The 15,354-nt window shown below is 31.1% G+C and overlaps 1 protein-coding gene across 6 annotated transcripts; it reads left to right on the top strand.

Annotated features, from left to right (window-relative positions):
• The first annotated feature begins 2,426 nt into the window (after positions 1-2,426).
• On the top strand, positions 2,427-14,886 carry LOC122318507. Of its 6 annotated transcripts, none has more exons than XM_043135928.1 (9): positions 2,427-2,628; positions 3,027-3,038; positions 3,150-3,263; positions 5,943-9,204; positions 10,686-11,108; positions 11,702-11,863; positions 12,519-13,070; positions 13,363-14,166; positions 14,559-14,886. In XM_043135928.1, exons 4-9 carry the CDS (start codon positions 6,274-6,276, stop codon positions 14,631-14,633), a joined length of 4,947 nt encoding a protein of 1,648 aa, XP_042991862.1. In that variant the 5' UTR covers positions 2,427-2,628; positions 3,027-3,038; positions 3,150-3,263; positions 5,943-6,273; the 3' UTR covers positions 14,634-14,886. The 6 variants fall into 6 exon arrangements, with proteins under 6 accessions (XP_042991862.1, XP_042991858.1, XP_042991859.1 ...); XM_043135924.1 differs by having other exon boundaries at positions 5,911-9,204; XM_043135925.1 differs by lacking the exon at positions 3,027-3,038.
• Positions 14,887-15,354: the final 468 nt, after the last annotated feature.

Below are 15,354 nucleotides of genomic sequence, written 5' to 3'. Positions count from 1 at the left end.
GAAATAGTGGCTTCTACGAAGATTAATTCTTTCATTTATCGACTTTCATGTCTTTTTTGAGTTTTTTTTCTTTTCTCTGTCCCTGTCTTACTTTTTTTTTTTTTTAAAAAAAAAAAAAAAATTAGTTGTAAGTTTTTGCTTTTTCCTCCGTTAAGCTCGGTTTGGATTGCTAAATTATCTCGTTTTATATTATTATTATAATTTTTTTAAATTTTTATATAAAATATAATAAAAAATTTAAATTTTAAAATAAAAATATTATTAAAAAATAATATTTTATTAATATTTTATTCGACTTTTTAACTTTAATTTCAATTAATCTAATTTTTACTCACTGTACAAACTCTATAATAATAAATCTGAAAGAAATATACGTGTAGATCTTGGTCTTACGAGATTACACTTTGGTCCTGATCTATGTGTAAACTAAAACTAACGTAATATTTTTGGTGGGTCTCACGATACACTTATTTTTGTCATTTGATTACTTATTTTTTATCTTTATTGATAGGCTGTAAGTACGTGTTAATTTTTCTTCTTAGATTCTCGATTCACCCATTTCCGGGAAACATTATTGTTATCTATAATTTACTGTTCATGTGTCTATCTTGATTGAATTTTATAATTTGTTCTACCGACTTTTAATATTCCCAACTTTTGGCATATGCAAAAATTTTTGGCTTAACTCAACCTAACTCAAACATTTTTGAAAGAACATAATTTCTTTCTAATTAGGCTATGCTGGAGGTCAGATTTTCTTCTACTCGAAGTGACAAAAGTCTATTAAATTAGTAATTAGTATCTATTATTTTTAATAATTAAAGCTAAAATTTACATCTGCCTGCCCCTTAATTAAAACAAAAAAGACATATATTTCTTATATGTTCATAAGATACGTGACAATTTGTTTATAGAGCACTTCTAATGGATTTTTTTTATCATATTCTTTAAAATATATTATCAAAATTTATTTTTTCTATTTTATATACTGATTTTTTTATCATATTCTTTAAAATATATCAACTTATCTACTTTTTCGTATTATTTAAATATTATACTTTTTAATACTTTACCTCTAATAGAAAATCAACAACAAGAGAGAAACTAATTTAAAATATGGATAGTGCTACGGCTAACGCTGGGGCTCCCGTTAGGCCAAAATTTTTTTTTCTATTTTTGTGTTTTTTTTACATCATTTTTTTAATGTTTTTAAATATTTAAAAAAATATAAAAAATTCATAATAATATTAAACAATTTTTACTTAATCACTAAAAAAAAAAAAAAATGGGAACGGTAGCTCCCAGCGGGGGATCTAGCATTTTCCTTAAAATATTTACAATGATAAATAGTTCTCTTTACCTTTAATGGGTTTTTGTAACAAAATAAAAAAGTACTTTTAAGAAAATTTCTTTATATTTTTAAAAAAGTTATATTATAGAGCATCTATTGGAAATGTTATTAGTTTAAGAAAATTTTTCCAACCCGCCGATTTAGAGGAAAATCTTTTTCTATTTAAAACAAAAACTTCTATTAAAGTCCAATGAGCAATATTGAATGGAATGCTAGGGATAATTAAAGTATGAGAGAAGATTATTTTAGCTAATTTCAACTAAAGTTCATAAGTTTCAATGTGAAAACTTTCTACTAACATTTGTGAAAGGACCAATAACACGTCAGATTGTGACAGTAAAAAGTCAAATTAAAACGCAATTACTTCGGTGGTCCTTATAAATATCATTTCACGTCGTTGCTTTGTTTTAGCTTTTTCTGATCTGTCCTTTTTTTGATCGGTAGTAAGTATTTACTTTACTTTGTCCTCCCCTATGATGAGTCAGTCATATTTTTCAACTTCGCCGCTGTATTATTAATTCGACTGATGGTGATAATGTGCAAATTAGGATACTCGATGTTCTGATTAAAAAAAATGAGTAAATTATACTAAGCAATCAATTTGTGTGTCATAAATACTCATTTTAATCTATAAATTACGCCAATAGAAAAACTCTTAAAAAATGAACTTCTGAAAAAAAAGCATAATAGCCAAGAAAGTTATCCGTCGTTTATTTTTAAAGAAATTATTGAAAAGAGAATTATTATATATATAAAAAGATTATATAAAATAAATCTATAAATTGATGCTAAATTTACTTTATAATAAAAATAACAATATGATATATTATATTAATTCACATCAATTTATAAATTTACTTGTGTGTAATTCTTTCATAATTAAAATATTTTCAGATACTCTCATTCCATTAGATTTAAGATCTCATTCCATTAGTTTATCTATGAACGTTTGTTTAAATTAAAAAAAAAAAAAAATGTCAAATAACACACCCACAACTATGGCCACCCACGTACGGATTGTTTTTTCATTTAGGTGGGTCCTTTATCGTTTATCATCATCTGTCGTAATGCTTCTTTTTCAGCTTTTGTTTATCATCATCGTCTCTCTCTCCTCGCTCTCTCAGTCTCTCGACACTATCAGCTAACTCTTATAACTCACTCACTCTTCAGCTCTCTCTCTCTCTCTCTCTCACTGAGTCAGTCTCTCTCGCTCGCTCTCTGTTTTGGATTGGATCGTGGAATCTTTTTCTACAAGCACCGAACAACACTGGTTGAAGGTGAGGGACAACACTGTTGATTTTATCTGATTAAGTGGGTTGATTTTATGAGGTGCTACGTAGGGTTTGTGTGGTAGCTAGTTTTTGTATTTGGGATTTTATGAGTTATGTTCGTATTTTTATTTTTTGTGGTTGTATTTTTTGGTTCATCGGTTGTCAATATTGTTGGATGAGTTTTGTTACATACAAACACAGTCGCGTACTAATCTGTATATCAACACTGATTTATTCATACTTAAAATTTAAATTAACACTATTTTTAATAAAATATATTTTTTGACCAATCACATCATATTGGTGTACAGATTAGTGCATAATTGTGCTTGCAACTATACTTTTCCTTGTTGGATTTGTACTGGTTTTAGATTATCGATTAATTTTTTTTTTTGGGTTGGCAGGATCAGTAATAGGTGTGATTATTGGGAAAAACAATAGTACATGGAAGCTGTATTGATAATTTTGGTTGTCTGGTGTGGTGCTGCTGTTCTAATCTGAATTTTAGTTTCTACTTTTTGGCTCAGGTTCGTGGTCAAAGAAGTGGGTTGAGAACTCTTCCACGCAGTGCTGCTATAACATTAACTGTTGATTGGCACCCGACTTTACCCATTTCCGTTAGTGGATCAGCTGATAACTCGGTATGAGTAACATCTACTTTGTAAATGCTTCTCACTTCTGCACGTCTTTATGCTTGGTTACTTAGAGCGTTTAATGAAGATTTTACCTGGTCTGCATCCGAACAGGCTATGTTTTATGTTTGTTGTGAATGAATCTTGTTAGATTATAATCTGATAAGTTTTCATAGATGTTCTACTTTGAGAATTGGAATGATGATGGATGGCGTTGTGTACGCTGGTGGCTTTAGAAAAGACTAGATTATTAGGTGGATCTTCGGTCAAAACTACTAAGTTTGAACAGGGGAGGCAAATGTTGTTGGAGAGTGTGGGGGAATTTTAGGTTGTGGACCTGCCTAATCATGCTGGTCATGACCCTTGTTAACTAATTTATATAATAATCCATTCTCATCATCTCATCTTAATGTCTTGTGGGGATTGTTTTTTTAAATAATATCAATTATTTTGACTTCTCAGCATCTACAGCTAATTAATAAAGTATGGCAGAAAAATGACGGACCAAATGATAAAATTAAGTGTCATGAGACCCACAAAGTAGCAATAAAATTTGCACATGGAGAATATGGAATCTTGCAGGTAGGCAGTGGCGGAACCACGTTGTACTAAGGCCCCCCTATAACTTCTTGAAATCATAAAATATCTCCGAAATTTTATACATAATTTTATAAATATAGAAAATGTCTCTCTAAAATTTATAATCTCCATATATTTTTTAAATTTTTTTAAAATTTCAATATATCTAAAAATGTCTCTCTAATTTTTTATAGTCTCAAATTTTTATATAATTTCTATGTATAATCTATATTTTCAAGGATATGGCTTCTTCAAAATTAAAATTAAAACTAAGTTTATGATAAATAATAAACTTATTAATTTAGATTTTAAAATTTTTTGTTATACAATATTGAGTTTCTTAATATGAAATATAAAGTGAAAATATAAGAAAAATTATTTAAGATCAATTATCTTTATAAAAAATAATTAATAGTTATGATTTTATGATTTTTCAATCTCTTTTTAATTTCAGAAATGATTTGTGCAGTCGGCAAATGCAAGCGGCGTGCAGTCGCTTGCATAAAAGTGAATTAATATGAGACCTACATGAAAAAAAAATATTTTTATAACTTTTTTTTATTCATTCCGTACAACAGTTTGCATCTCGCTTGCATTTGTCGACTGCGTCTAACAAAGTCCTTTTAATTTATATAAGAGAAATGATGTATGTAGTGAATTTTCAATCTCTGCACACGATATCTCTTCAGACTTCATTATTATTTAAATTATAAATCTTAAAATAAAAGCTATATTTTGTATTGCAATTTCGAACGTGCACTTGGATAAAAGTAAAAGATCAGAACAGGCTTCAAATCAATACAACCCACGGAACAAATTATTAAGTGCATTGATTTTTCTCTCGAGTCAACAGTAGAGCTCAGTCAATTTATGATTGGACATTTGAGGTCAAAGTGATGGAGTCTTAAAATATAGTCCGCTAAAAAAAACAGCCCAAAAATACGATATATTAGCTTCATAAAAGTAAAAGGTCAAAAAAAATATAGAGACAAACGAATAACAATTTAGTGAATATAAATATATATATACACTTTATATCTTTATATATGAGAAATTATAGAAAAAATTAGATATTACTACTCGTGGTGTGTAGATATTAGAAAAAATTATAACCTTTTTTTTAGATATTAGAAAAAATTAAAAAAAAAAAGTGTAGTGTAGTGATGAGGATGATGAGTAGAAAAATTTTGTATAAGAAAAAATATCATCCTCACACACCACACTTATTTTTATTGTTTTAAATTTTTTTAAAAACATTTTGATTTTATTTTTCATAAACTAATTGAATTCTTCTATTTATCATGCATGCATAACACATTTTGTAAGAGAAAAAAATAAGAAAATAAAAAAAATTATGTATGATATGTGATGCGAGGATGATGAGTAGAATTTTTTTTTATAAAATAACATGACACTCACAAAGGCCACAACGATGCCACCGATGGACACCAACGACTTGTGACAAAGAAAAATCAAATCAAAACTCATTTTGGTCTAGTTTGAATAGTGAGTTGAAATAAAATTTGAATAAAATATTATCAAAATATTATTTTTATTTTAAAATTTAAAAAAGAAAAATTGTGTATTGAATTTTGTTTAAAAATTTAAGAAAACTATAACGATTAAATAAGATAAACTAAAATAGTTTAGTTGTCTAAATAGACCTTAATTTGGTGGGTCGTTATCATTCCAGGCTTTCATGCTTCTTTTTGAACCTTTTTTTTTGGGTTATGCTACACAACACCCCAACACCCCACATTTTTTTTAATTTTTATTATTTTATTTTTTTATCAAATATTTAATATATAAATAATAAATAAAATAATTAAATTAATTTAAAAAAAATTCAAAAAAAAAATATTAAAAAAATATTAAAAAATAAAAAAAGGGTGGGGTGTTGGGGGTGTTGGGAAGATTTTTCCTTTTTTTTTTTTTTTTTTTTTCTCTCTCTCACTGCGTCTCATTATTCTTTATTTATTGGTTGTAAAGGTTTGCTTTTTCCACCGTTATTAGTCAATCATATTTCTAATTTGGCTTTCAAAAGTTATTGTCGTGACGGCTTTTATAATCTTACCAGCTCCTAATGTGTACAAAAATTTGAATGCTCAGCACACAACGTATTGCCTGGAGGATCTGTCACCGACTTTGGGTGACCACATCATTTCTCTATTTTTCTGAAGGTGTGTTTTGCTTGCTACTAATATTCACTCATCGTCTTGTGGAATGAATAGCCTCGCCCCTCCTTAGGCTGTTTGTTGGACTCATTTCGCCTCTGAAGTACTCTGACTACCAAAGTTCTATCTATCTTCATTTTCCTATTCTCTCTTTTCTCCATCTTTGCTTTTCTTATCTCTCGTTGGTACAATAGTTATTTGGTTGCTTTTCTACCTGCACAAAAATCCAACAAACCAAAAAAACAAAAAAATCCACTGGAACAAAAATGGCGGAGAATATCGTTATTTCAATTGCAGCGAAAATAGCAGAGTACACTGTTGCACCTGTTGGACAGTGGCTATGCTATTCATGTCACTACAACAGCAACATAGAGAATTTGAAGAAACAGAAAGAGAAGCTGCAATATGCTCGTGAAAGGGTGCAAGATTCAGTTGATGCTGCAAAAAGAAATGGTGAGAAAATTTATACTGATGTTACCAACTGGTTGACAGATGTAGATCGTATTACAGAATGGGCCACCACAAAACTTCGTGAAATCGAAGAAGAAGCAGGTACAGGGAGCTTTAATGCGTCATGCCTAAACTTGAAACATCGACATCAATTAAGTCGAGAAGCAAAGAAGATTGTGGAAGCTATTGCCGAACTTCATAACAACGGAAACTTTAAAGAAGTTTCGAAGCCTGCTCTTCCTTTAGAAGAAATGGACTACAACAGAAACATGGAGAATCTGAAGAATCAGAAAGAGAAGCTGCAACATGCTCGTGAAAGGGTGCAAGATTCAGTTGATGCTGCTCTTATAAATGGTGAGAAAATTTATCCTGATGTCAGCAAGTGGTTGAAAGATGTAGATGGTCTTACAGAATTGGCCACCAGAAAACTTAGTGAAATCGAAGAAGAAGCAGGTACGGGGAGCTCTAATGCGGCATGCCTAAACTCGGAACATCGACATCAATTAAGTAGGGAAGCAAAGCAGATGGTGCGTGTTATTGACGAACTTCTTAAAAATGGAAACTTCAATGGAGTTTCCGGTCGTCCCGCTTTGCAAGAAATGGTGACTCCAAGAAACATGGATTACATGGTCATGAATTCGAGAATGGCAGTGGTGAAAGATATTATGGAGGCATTGAGAAGTGCTGATATCTACACGATCGGTGTGTGGGGGATGCCTGGAGTTGGAAAGAGTACTCTGATGAAAGAAATAGCTAGACAAGCCAGGGAAGAAGGCATATTCAATAAGGTGGTTGTGGTAGAAGTGACAAACAACCCAGTTATAAGGCAAATTCAAGGAGCGATTGCATCCACGCTAGGTCTAAATTTTGATCAAGAAACTGATGAACAGAAAGCAAGGCAAATTCAAAGAGCGATTGCATCCACGCTAGGTCTAAATTTTGATCATGAAACTAATGAACAGAAAGCAAGTCTACTGCAACAGAGGCTATCAAAGGACAAGAAGATACTTGTTATCCTGGATAATATATGGAAAGAACTTGGTTTACAGGAAATAGGAATTACTTCCGAAGGAATTAAAGTAGTAATGACATCCAGAAATCGTGATGTATTAAGTTGTGGAATGGGCATCCAAAAAGAAATTGAACTTAAAACTTTACAGAATAAGGATGCTTTGAAGTTATTTGAGATGAGGGCGGGTGAAATTCTCAGAGATCCTAAGGTGAGTGGCATAGCAACTAAGATAGTTGAAAAGTGTGCAGGTCTTCCTATTGCACTTGTAACAGTTTCAAAGGCATTAAAAAATAAGAATTTAAGTGAATGGAAGGATGCCTTGCGCCGATTAAAAAGACCGGCTCCCGAACACCTCACAGAGATGTTGAAAACCATATATTCTCCCATAGAGTGGAGTTATGATAGTCTTGAATCTCAGGAGCTAAAATCCCTCTTTTTGCTTTGTGCTCAATTGCCTTACTTCCTGGACTATCGCGACTTGTTGAAATACTCTTATGGTTATGGTTTATCTCACGGCATCTATACATTAGAAGAAGCCAGAGCCACACTAGATACACTACTTCGTAAACTAAAAGACTCTTGTCTACTGCTAGAAAGTTCCAATGGATTTTGTATGCATGATCTTGTTCGTGATGTTGCTACAATAATTGCATCAAAGAATCATAATATGTTTGTCATGAGAGATGATGGTGGGCAAAAAGCATGGCAAAATGTGGATGCACTAAATCGATGTGAGGCGCTCTCTATTCATGGTGGAGATCATATCCATAACCATCCCAATAAAATGGAATGCCCTAAATTAAGATTCTTTTATGTCCAGTGTGAAAACACTTCCTTCCAAGGGATGGACAAGGTCGAAGACATTTTCTTCCAAGGGATGGAGAAGCTCGAAGTTCTGAGTTTGAGAAGTATGCGACTTTCATCACTTTTTCCACTTACAAACCTACAAACATTGTGTCTAGATAGATGTATGTTGGGAGATATTCATGGGATTGGAGAACTCAAGACTTTAGTAATTCTTAGTCTTGCTCATTCTAACATTTCAAATCTGCCAAGAGAAATAGGGTTGTTGACTCGTTTACGGTTATTGGATTTGACCTATTGTTTCCAACTTAAAGTGATTCCTCCTAATGTCTTGTCAAGCTTGGTCAACTTAGAAGAGTTGTATATGCAAAAAATCAATGTCCAATGGGAGGTTGAAGGACCCAGCAATGAAGGAAAAAATGCTAGCCTTGCAGAGCTAAAGAAATTGACACACTTGACCTCCTTAGAGATAGATATTCTGGATGTCAACAATCTACCGAAAGATTTGGTTTCTGAAAAGCTTGAGAGATACAAGATAAGCATTGGAGCTAAATACTACGATAATAATAAGCATATCCCTGAGTTGAGGACATCGGCCTTCGAAAACTTGAAAGTTTTAAATGTGGAAAATTGTGAGAAATTAAGATTTATCTTCTCTTTATCAATAGCCAAAGGCTTTTCATTACTTGAAGAATTGAAGATAACAGGATGCAACAACGTCGTGGGGGCAATATTTGTGAAAGAAGAAGAAGACGGAATAGAAGATCAGGGAGATATGATGTTGTTCGATCGACTTCAAACCTTAGTACTAAAGAATCTTCCAAAGCTGGTGGGCTTCCTAATCACAAAAGATTCATTCATGACTGATTGTAGAGAAACCAATTCGGAGGGCAACCATGATCTTCAGTTGCCGCTTCTACATCATGATAAGGTACATTACACGAGTATGTAATTATCAGAAAAGTATTCCACACATTGCACAAGTCCATATAAATCACGTGTCAAGCATACCGCGTTATCAATCATAAGTATAATGAGTATTTGCTTCTTCTTCTTTTTTTATTTTTATTTTTATTTTTATCTAGATAAGCATCCTTGGGAGTTAAGATGAGAGTTTTACAGGTTGATTAGAACGAAAATAGGAATTACTAACTAACTACTCTTTATAATTAAGGTAAAGAGACCTATAAATTAATTAAAATCATTTTGATCATTTTAATTAAAATCATTTACATCCCAATATTATAAAATCATTTTGATCCCTCCTTAAGTTAATACATTTAATTAATTAATCTTTACAAATTATAAATTTAATTACAATATTAATCATTATTAAAGAATACTCAAATTTGATTATTCTGTATAAATTAAATGACAAAACATAAACTCGTATATATGTATTATAAGCAAAAGAATTTTGCGATTACGCCTAAGAACTTGTTTGGAAATATATTTTATCTCAAAATTCACATCCCATCTCATTTCTAAACATAATTTAAATACAAAATTTTTAAATTAATCATTACAACTTTTTCAAACTAATCATTATAACTTTACCAAATTTTCAATCTAAAAATAAAAACATTCAATTTTTTCAAATCCTCAAATAATAATAATATTATAAAAGTTTATTTTAACAATATCTTAATTTTATAATATTTTTTATTTAACTCTCTCTCTCTCTTATTTTCAAAATTTAAAAAATACATAACTCAAACGATCTCACAGTAATTCACAAACTATCATACTAATATTAATAAAATTTTTATTTCATTTCACCCCTCAAAAGAACCCCAACAAAAATAGAAAGCGATAAATATTACAACTAATTGATTAACAAAATTATAATCTTTACCGAATAAATTACAATAAATTACCTACATGGTTTTTAGTGCATATTTGTTTGAAAAACATAGTGCTTTACTATTAAGTGTTATTAGCAGATATACTGTACTATAAATCATAAACATTCCCAATGCTAGTGGCTTGCGAACCAGTTGGCATCCCCTGCCCCAAAACTATAATTGCATTCTTCTAGTGAGGTTGTGGCTAAGGACACCATATTCTTGAGTCATAAATGTTAGATTTGGAAAAAATAAGATGTGACTTTTCTAAAACAATTTTCAAATAAAAATGCTCATTGCGTACGTAAATCTGGAATTTGGCATATTTTTGTTAACTGTTATAGCATGTCAAATTGAGTATTTATAATGGCATGATATAATGACTTTGTATCCTTGGGAGCTCTGATGAGAATTTTATAGATGGATTATATTGATTTTTGACGAGACCATTATTCCCAAATTTGTGCTATTTTATACTCTCTCTAATTTAATTTTCATATTTTCAAATTTGAAGCATAGAAATATATATTTGGAGTCTTTAATTGATACAAAGAACATAATCCGACAGGTTTCCGTTCCTAGCTTGCAAACACTGCGTATGGAGGGTCTACCCAAAATAAAGCACGTATGGAGCTGTGGTCAAGAACCCAAAACAGTTTTCACATGTCTCGAGCAATTGCAAGTACTTGAGATTGAGGATTGTGGGGTGGAGGAAATTGTTGCAGTTGAAAAAGGAGGAGGAGAAGCAGTAGCAATTAGGACTTTGGTGTTCCCTCAAGTAACTAAGTTGAGTTTTAGAACTTTACGAAGACTCAAGTGGTTTTACAAAGGAGTGCATGTTTCAAAATGGCCGAAGTTGAAAGAGATGAAAATTGAAAGATGCAAGAAAGTTGAGATTTTTGCTTCAGAAATTGTGAGTTTTGGAAAAACAGGTGAAGATCAGAGGCAGTCTGAGATGTTCATTAAACAACCCCTTTTCTCAGTGGATGAGGTAATTAAAGAAATTAAATTTATTGGCTCTCTTAAGATTTTCACTTAAACATCCCAATATTATAAAATCATTTTGATCCCTCCTTAAGTTCATAAATTTAATTAATTAATCTTTAGGAACTATAAATTTAATTACAATATTAATCATTATTAAAGAATACTTAAATTTAATTGATTATTCTGTATAAATTAAATGAAAAAAACACTCGTATATAGGTTTTAATTTTAAAAAAAAAAAGAAAAAAGATTTGAATCTTTTGCCGTCAAAGTAGTCATCGGTTATTACAGTGCCAAAATGCCACTCTTTCCACCATAATCAATAATAGAATAATACATGCAGTTACATATACATTCAACATTCTAAAAGATTAAATTCTTTACTACTTTTAAGTGGGGGGATTAAATTCTTGTGTTGTTACTAAGATGAAAACTGCATGCATTCAGATATAACTTGAATTCCATGACTTGCGAACTTCAATTAATGTTAAGCCATACGTTATTCCTTAATTGGTTATAGCTGATTCTGTTATGACGTTCGGTTAATATGGGATATCATGTCTTAACTAATTACTCTTTATCCCATGAATTTTACAGCACTCATTCCCCAGCTTGGAGACACTTCGCATTTTCGAAATGGATTCGTTAGAAATTATATTTGGAAAGCTGGAGGGGCAAAATGGTAAAGAAGCACAAGTTTTAATATCCCCAGCATCAGGGACAGAAGAAAGTGGAGCAACCACACACTCTGCGTCGACCGTACGTATACACTCTATATACATAGTCGAAATATATATATACACTCTATGCCCCCAAATTATAATTGCATCCCTCTACTGAGGTTGTATTGTGAAATCATTTTGATCTCTCTCCTTATAAAGTTGATAAAATTAATTAATTAGTCTTTCAAAAATATAGATTTAATTACAGTATTAATCATTAAATAACGAAAACAGAAAGAATTTTAAGTATTAGAACTGATTTATTAACAAAATTATAATCTCTACAGAATAAATTACTTATATGATTTTTTAATGCATTAATTAAAATTTGAAATAACTTAAATTCATATTTTTATAAGAAAAAGTTTCTGTTTACGTCTCAATTTTAAAAGTTTTAAACCCACGAATTAGAGGCTCGTTGCTGGAAACATTAAATAAAGGTGTTGAAGTATTACCAACAAACAAAACATAAGAAACCTCATATTTAAGACTGGAAATTGTTTTTATCTTATTATATTTGTTTTTTACAATGTGATATTTCTTTCATTAAATTAGATGATGTATTATTAGTATGATCAAACTGCATGCAGACATATTTAATTCCACTCGAGCTGAAATATATTTCTTATAGTTTCTGTTATGTTGGATGGGGTATGTGTTAACCACTGTTGCTGTTCTAATTTATTTTATAGCTCTCGTTTCCGAGCTTGAAGAAGTTGCACATTCGGTGGATGCGTAAGTTGGAAATTATATGGCAGGATCAAGTCACCGCGACTTCTTTTCCCAATATTCAAGAATTGGACATTCATAATTGTGACAAGTTGTTGCACGTCTTTCAATCTAAGTTGCATACAACGACAACATTGATAGAAAGTCTGACTATTCTAAATATAAGCTACTGCAGTTCATTAGAAACTGTATTTGGAAATATGGAGGGGCAAAATGGTAAAGAACTACAAGTTTTAATAGCTCCCAGTTCAGGTACAGAAGACGGAATAGCCGGATATATTGAGTTCCCCATACTAACTCAATTGTCACTATTTGAATTGCCAAAACTCAAGTGGATTTTTGAAGGAGTGCATACTAATTTGGAATCATGGCCTTCATTGAAAAAATTATCCCTGGTGGAATGTGGTGAACAAGTGAACAAAATGATTTGGGCTTCAAAATTTGCAAGCAGCAGTAGTAGTCAAGAGAACCAACTCCCGACTTGCATTCAACAACCCATGTTCGTCGTTGAGGAGGTTAACAATCCTATCCTATCAACTACTCTACTCTCTCTCTCTCTCTCTCTCTCTCTCTCTCTCTCTCTCTCCAAAGTACTAAATGTTTAATTTTCATATACATAGAATTTTTCCCTTGCAATAAGTTCACACAATCTTGTTAACCTAGCAATTAGAATTTTTCGTAGCCCTTACAATATAAACTCTAGCAATTAGTTAACCTATACATGATCATGAAGGAATTGAAGAACAATACCAACTCATCTTTATGATCTCTTTAATTTGTTTAATGTACGTTTTGATTCCTTTACAGGGTACGTTCCCCAACTTGGAGTATTTGTCATTTTGCTTCCGTGAAAGAACTAAATGTCCCAGCAGATTTTCAGATTTTCCCGATCCATCTTCTCTTCTAACAGGACTGCCAAATCTGTTGAATCTTAACGTATACGATAGTGTCTGGGAGGAAATATTCCCTTATGAACTTGTTGATCGAGAAATACGATTAAGAATACTAAGGCTCTGTCGTCTATGTATGCTTACACATTTGTGGAAAGAAGACAATACCCAGCCATGCCCACTTTTTCATAATCTGGAATACCTTCATGTGTTACGATGCGGCAAATTGAGAAACATAGTGCCATCATCTGTATCTCTTCGCAATTTGACAAGATTGGAAATATCAGATTGTCACGGATTGATCAATTTATTAACATCCTCAACTGCCAAAACTTTGGTGCAACTCGAAAGAATGACTGTGATTGATTGCAAAAGGATTACAGAAATTGTAGCAATGGAGGATGGTGAAGCAAATGTGGCAATTACTTTCAACAAGTTAAGATGCTTAGAACTTCGTGGCTTACCAAACCTCACACACTTTTGCTCTGGACATTATTCCTTTGGGTTCCCATCTTTGGATGAAGTAATTGTGAGATGTTGTCCTGAGATGAAGACTTTCAGTCACGGAGTCTTAAGTACACCAAAGCTGAAAGGAGTATCTGATGATTACAGTTGGTTTTCGAAACGGAATTTGTATTGGGAGGATGACCTGAATACCACCACACGTTGTCTTTGGGAGGAGTCAAATCAATATGATACTCGATTGTTATTCAGAGAAAGGGTAAGTATATTCCCAACTTACAAAATCATGATTTTTTTTTTTTTTAATCTTTGGTGTTTTTAGCACACTTAATGCTTATTGAAATAGATAATTTAGTATATATATTTTTCCATTAGGTTAAATTTTTGAAACAAGTAAAATTGGTGGTTTAACATTCATAAATCACAATAATTTCTCATTCGTTATAGGTACCATTAAACATAGAGAAAACAAAGTTTTTCTTTTATTTATTTTAAAAAAAAAAAAGGTGGGGAAAGCCAAGTGAATGGCGGGATGGCTTTGATATTTCTTTGATTTTTTTTTTCTTTCTTTTTATGAAAAGCTTCGTTTATGATAATTTGATATTTGAAACTTTTATCTTTATAAATATGTTGTTTTCTGTCAATGGGAAGGTTGAGAATTCTGAAGAAGATGAAGATCATCCTTCAGAAGATGAAGATCATTCTGAGACTACTGAAGAATGGTGATGTTTCTTTCTTTTGATGAAGTTAGTGCGAGCAGAGGACCCTTCATTCCCATTAATGTTTAATTATGGTTTGCTTGTTTTATTATGTCTTCTTTATTTTTAAATCTCTCTTATATGTAAGAGAGAATGCCAAATAAAAAAAGTTTGACAATGTATTGATTTGATATAACTCCTCATGAAGTACTGTAGTTAACAACTCCGATGTTGCCAACAAATAAACTTGAACTATAATCTTAATTTGACCATTTGATCTCTGCCTTTTGATTATCACTTTTTATATCAGTACTGTGCTTTTCACCATTTTGGTTTGTACAAAATAAGTCTATTTCTTTTACGAACTACTTAAGGTCATGTTTGGGAAATGAGATATATTGTATCTCAAAACTTCCTATTATTTATTTTCCAAATATTACTGAAATACAAAATATTTTTTATTTTAAATTTTTCAATATTTTTATTTAATTATTATCTAATAATTATAATTTTCTTAAACTTCCAAACAAACACAAAAAATAATACAATTGGTTCAAATTTCAGAACAAAAATAATATCAAAACATTATAATATATTTATTTAACTTTTTATCTCTCATTTTTCAAAATATCTTAACTCAAACTATTTTACTACAATTTATGAACTATTTCATTATTATTTACAAAATTTTCATCTCATCTCATTACCTAAACATGTAAATTTGAAGTATGACTTTTGGTCGTCCTCAT

Source organism: Carya illinoinensis, chromosome 8 (assembly GCF_018687715.1).
Source record: "Carya illinoinensis cultivar Pawnee chromosome 8, C.illinoinensisPawnee_v1, whole genome shotgun sequence".
In the NCBI taxonomy this organism is placed as follows: domain Eukaryota; kingdom Viridiplantae; phylum Streptophyta; class Magnoliopsida; order Fagales; family Juglandaceae; genus Carya; species Carya illinoinensis.
This window is presented reverse-complemented; position numbering and strand designations above follow the sequence as displayed.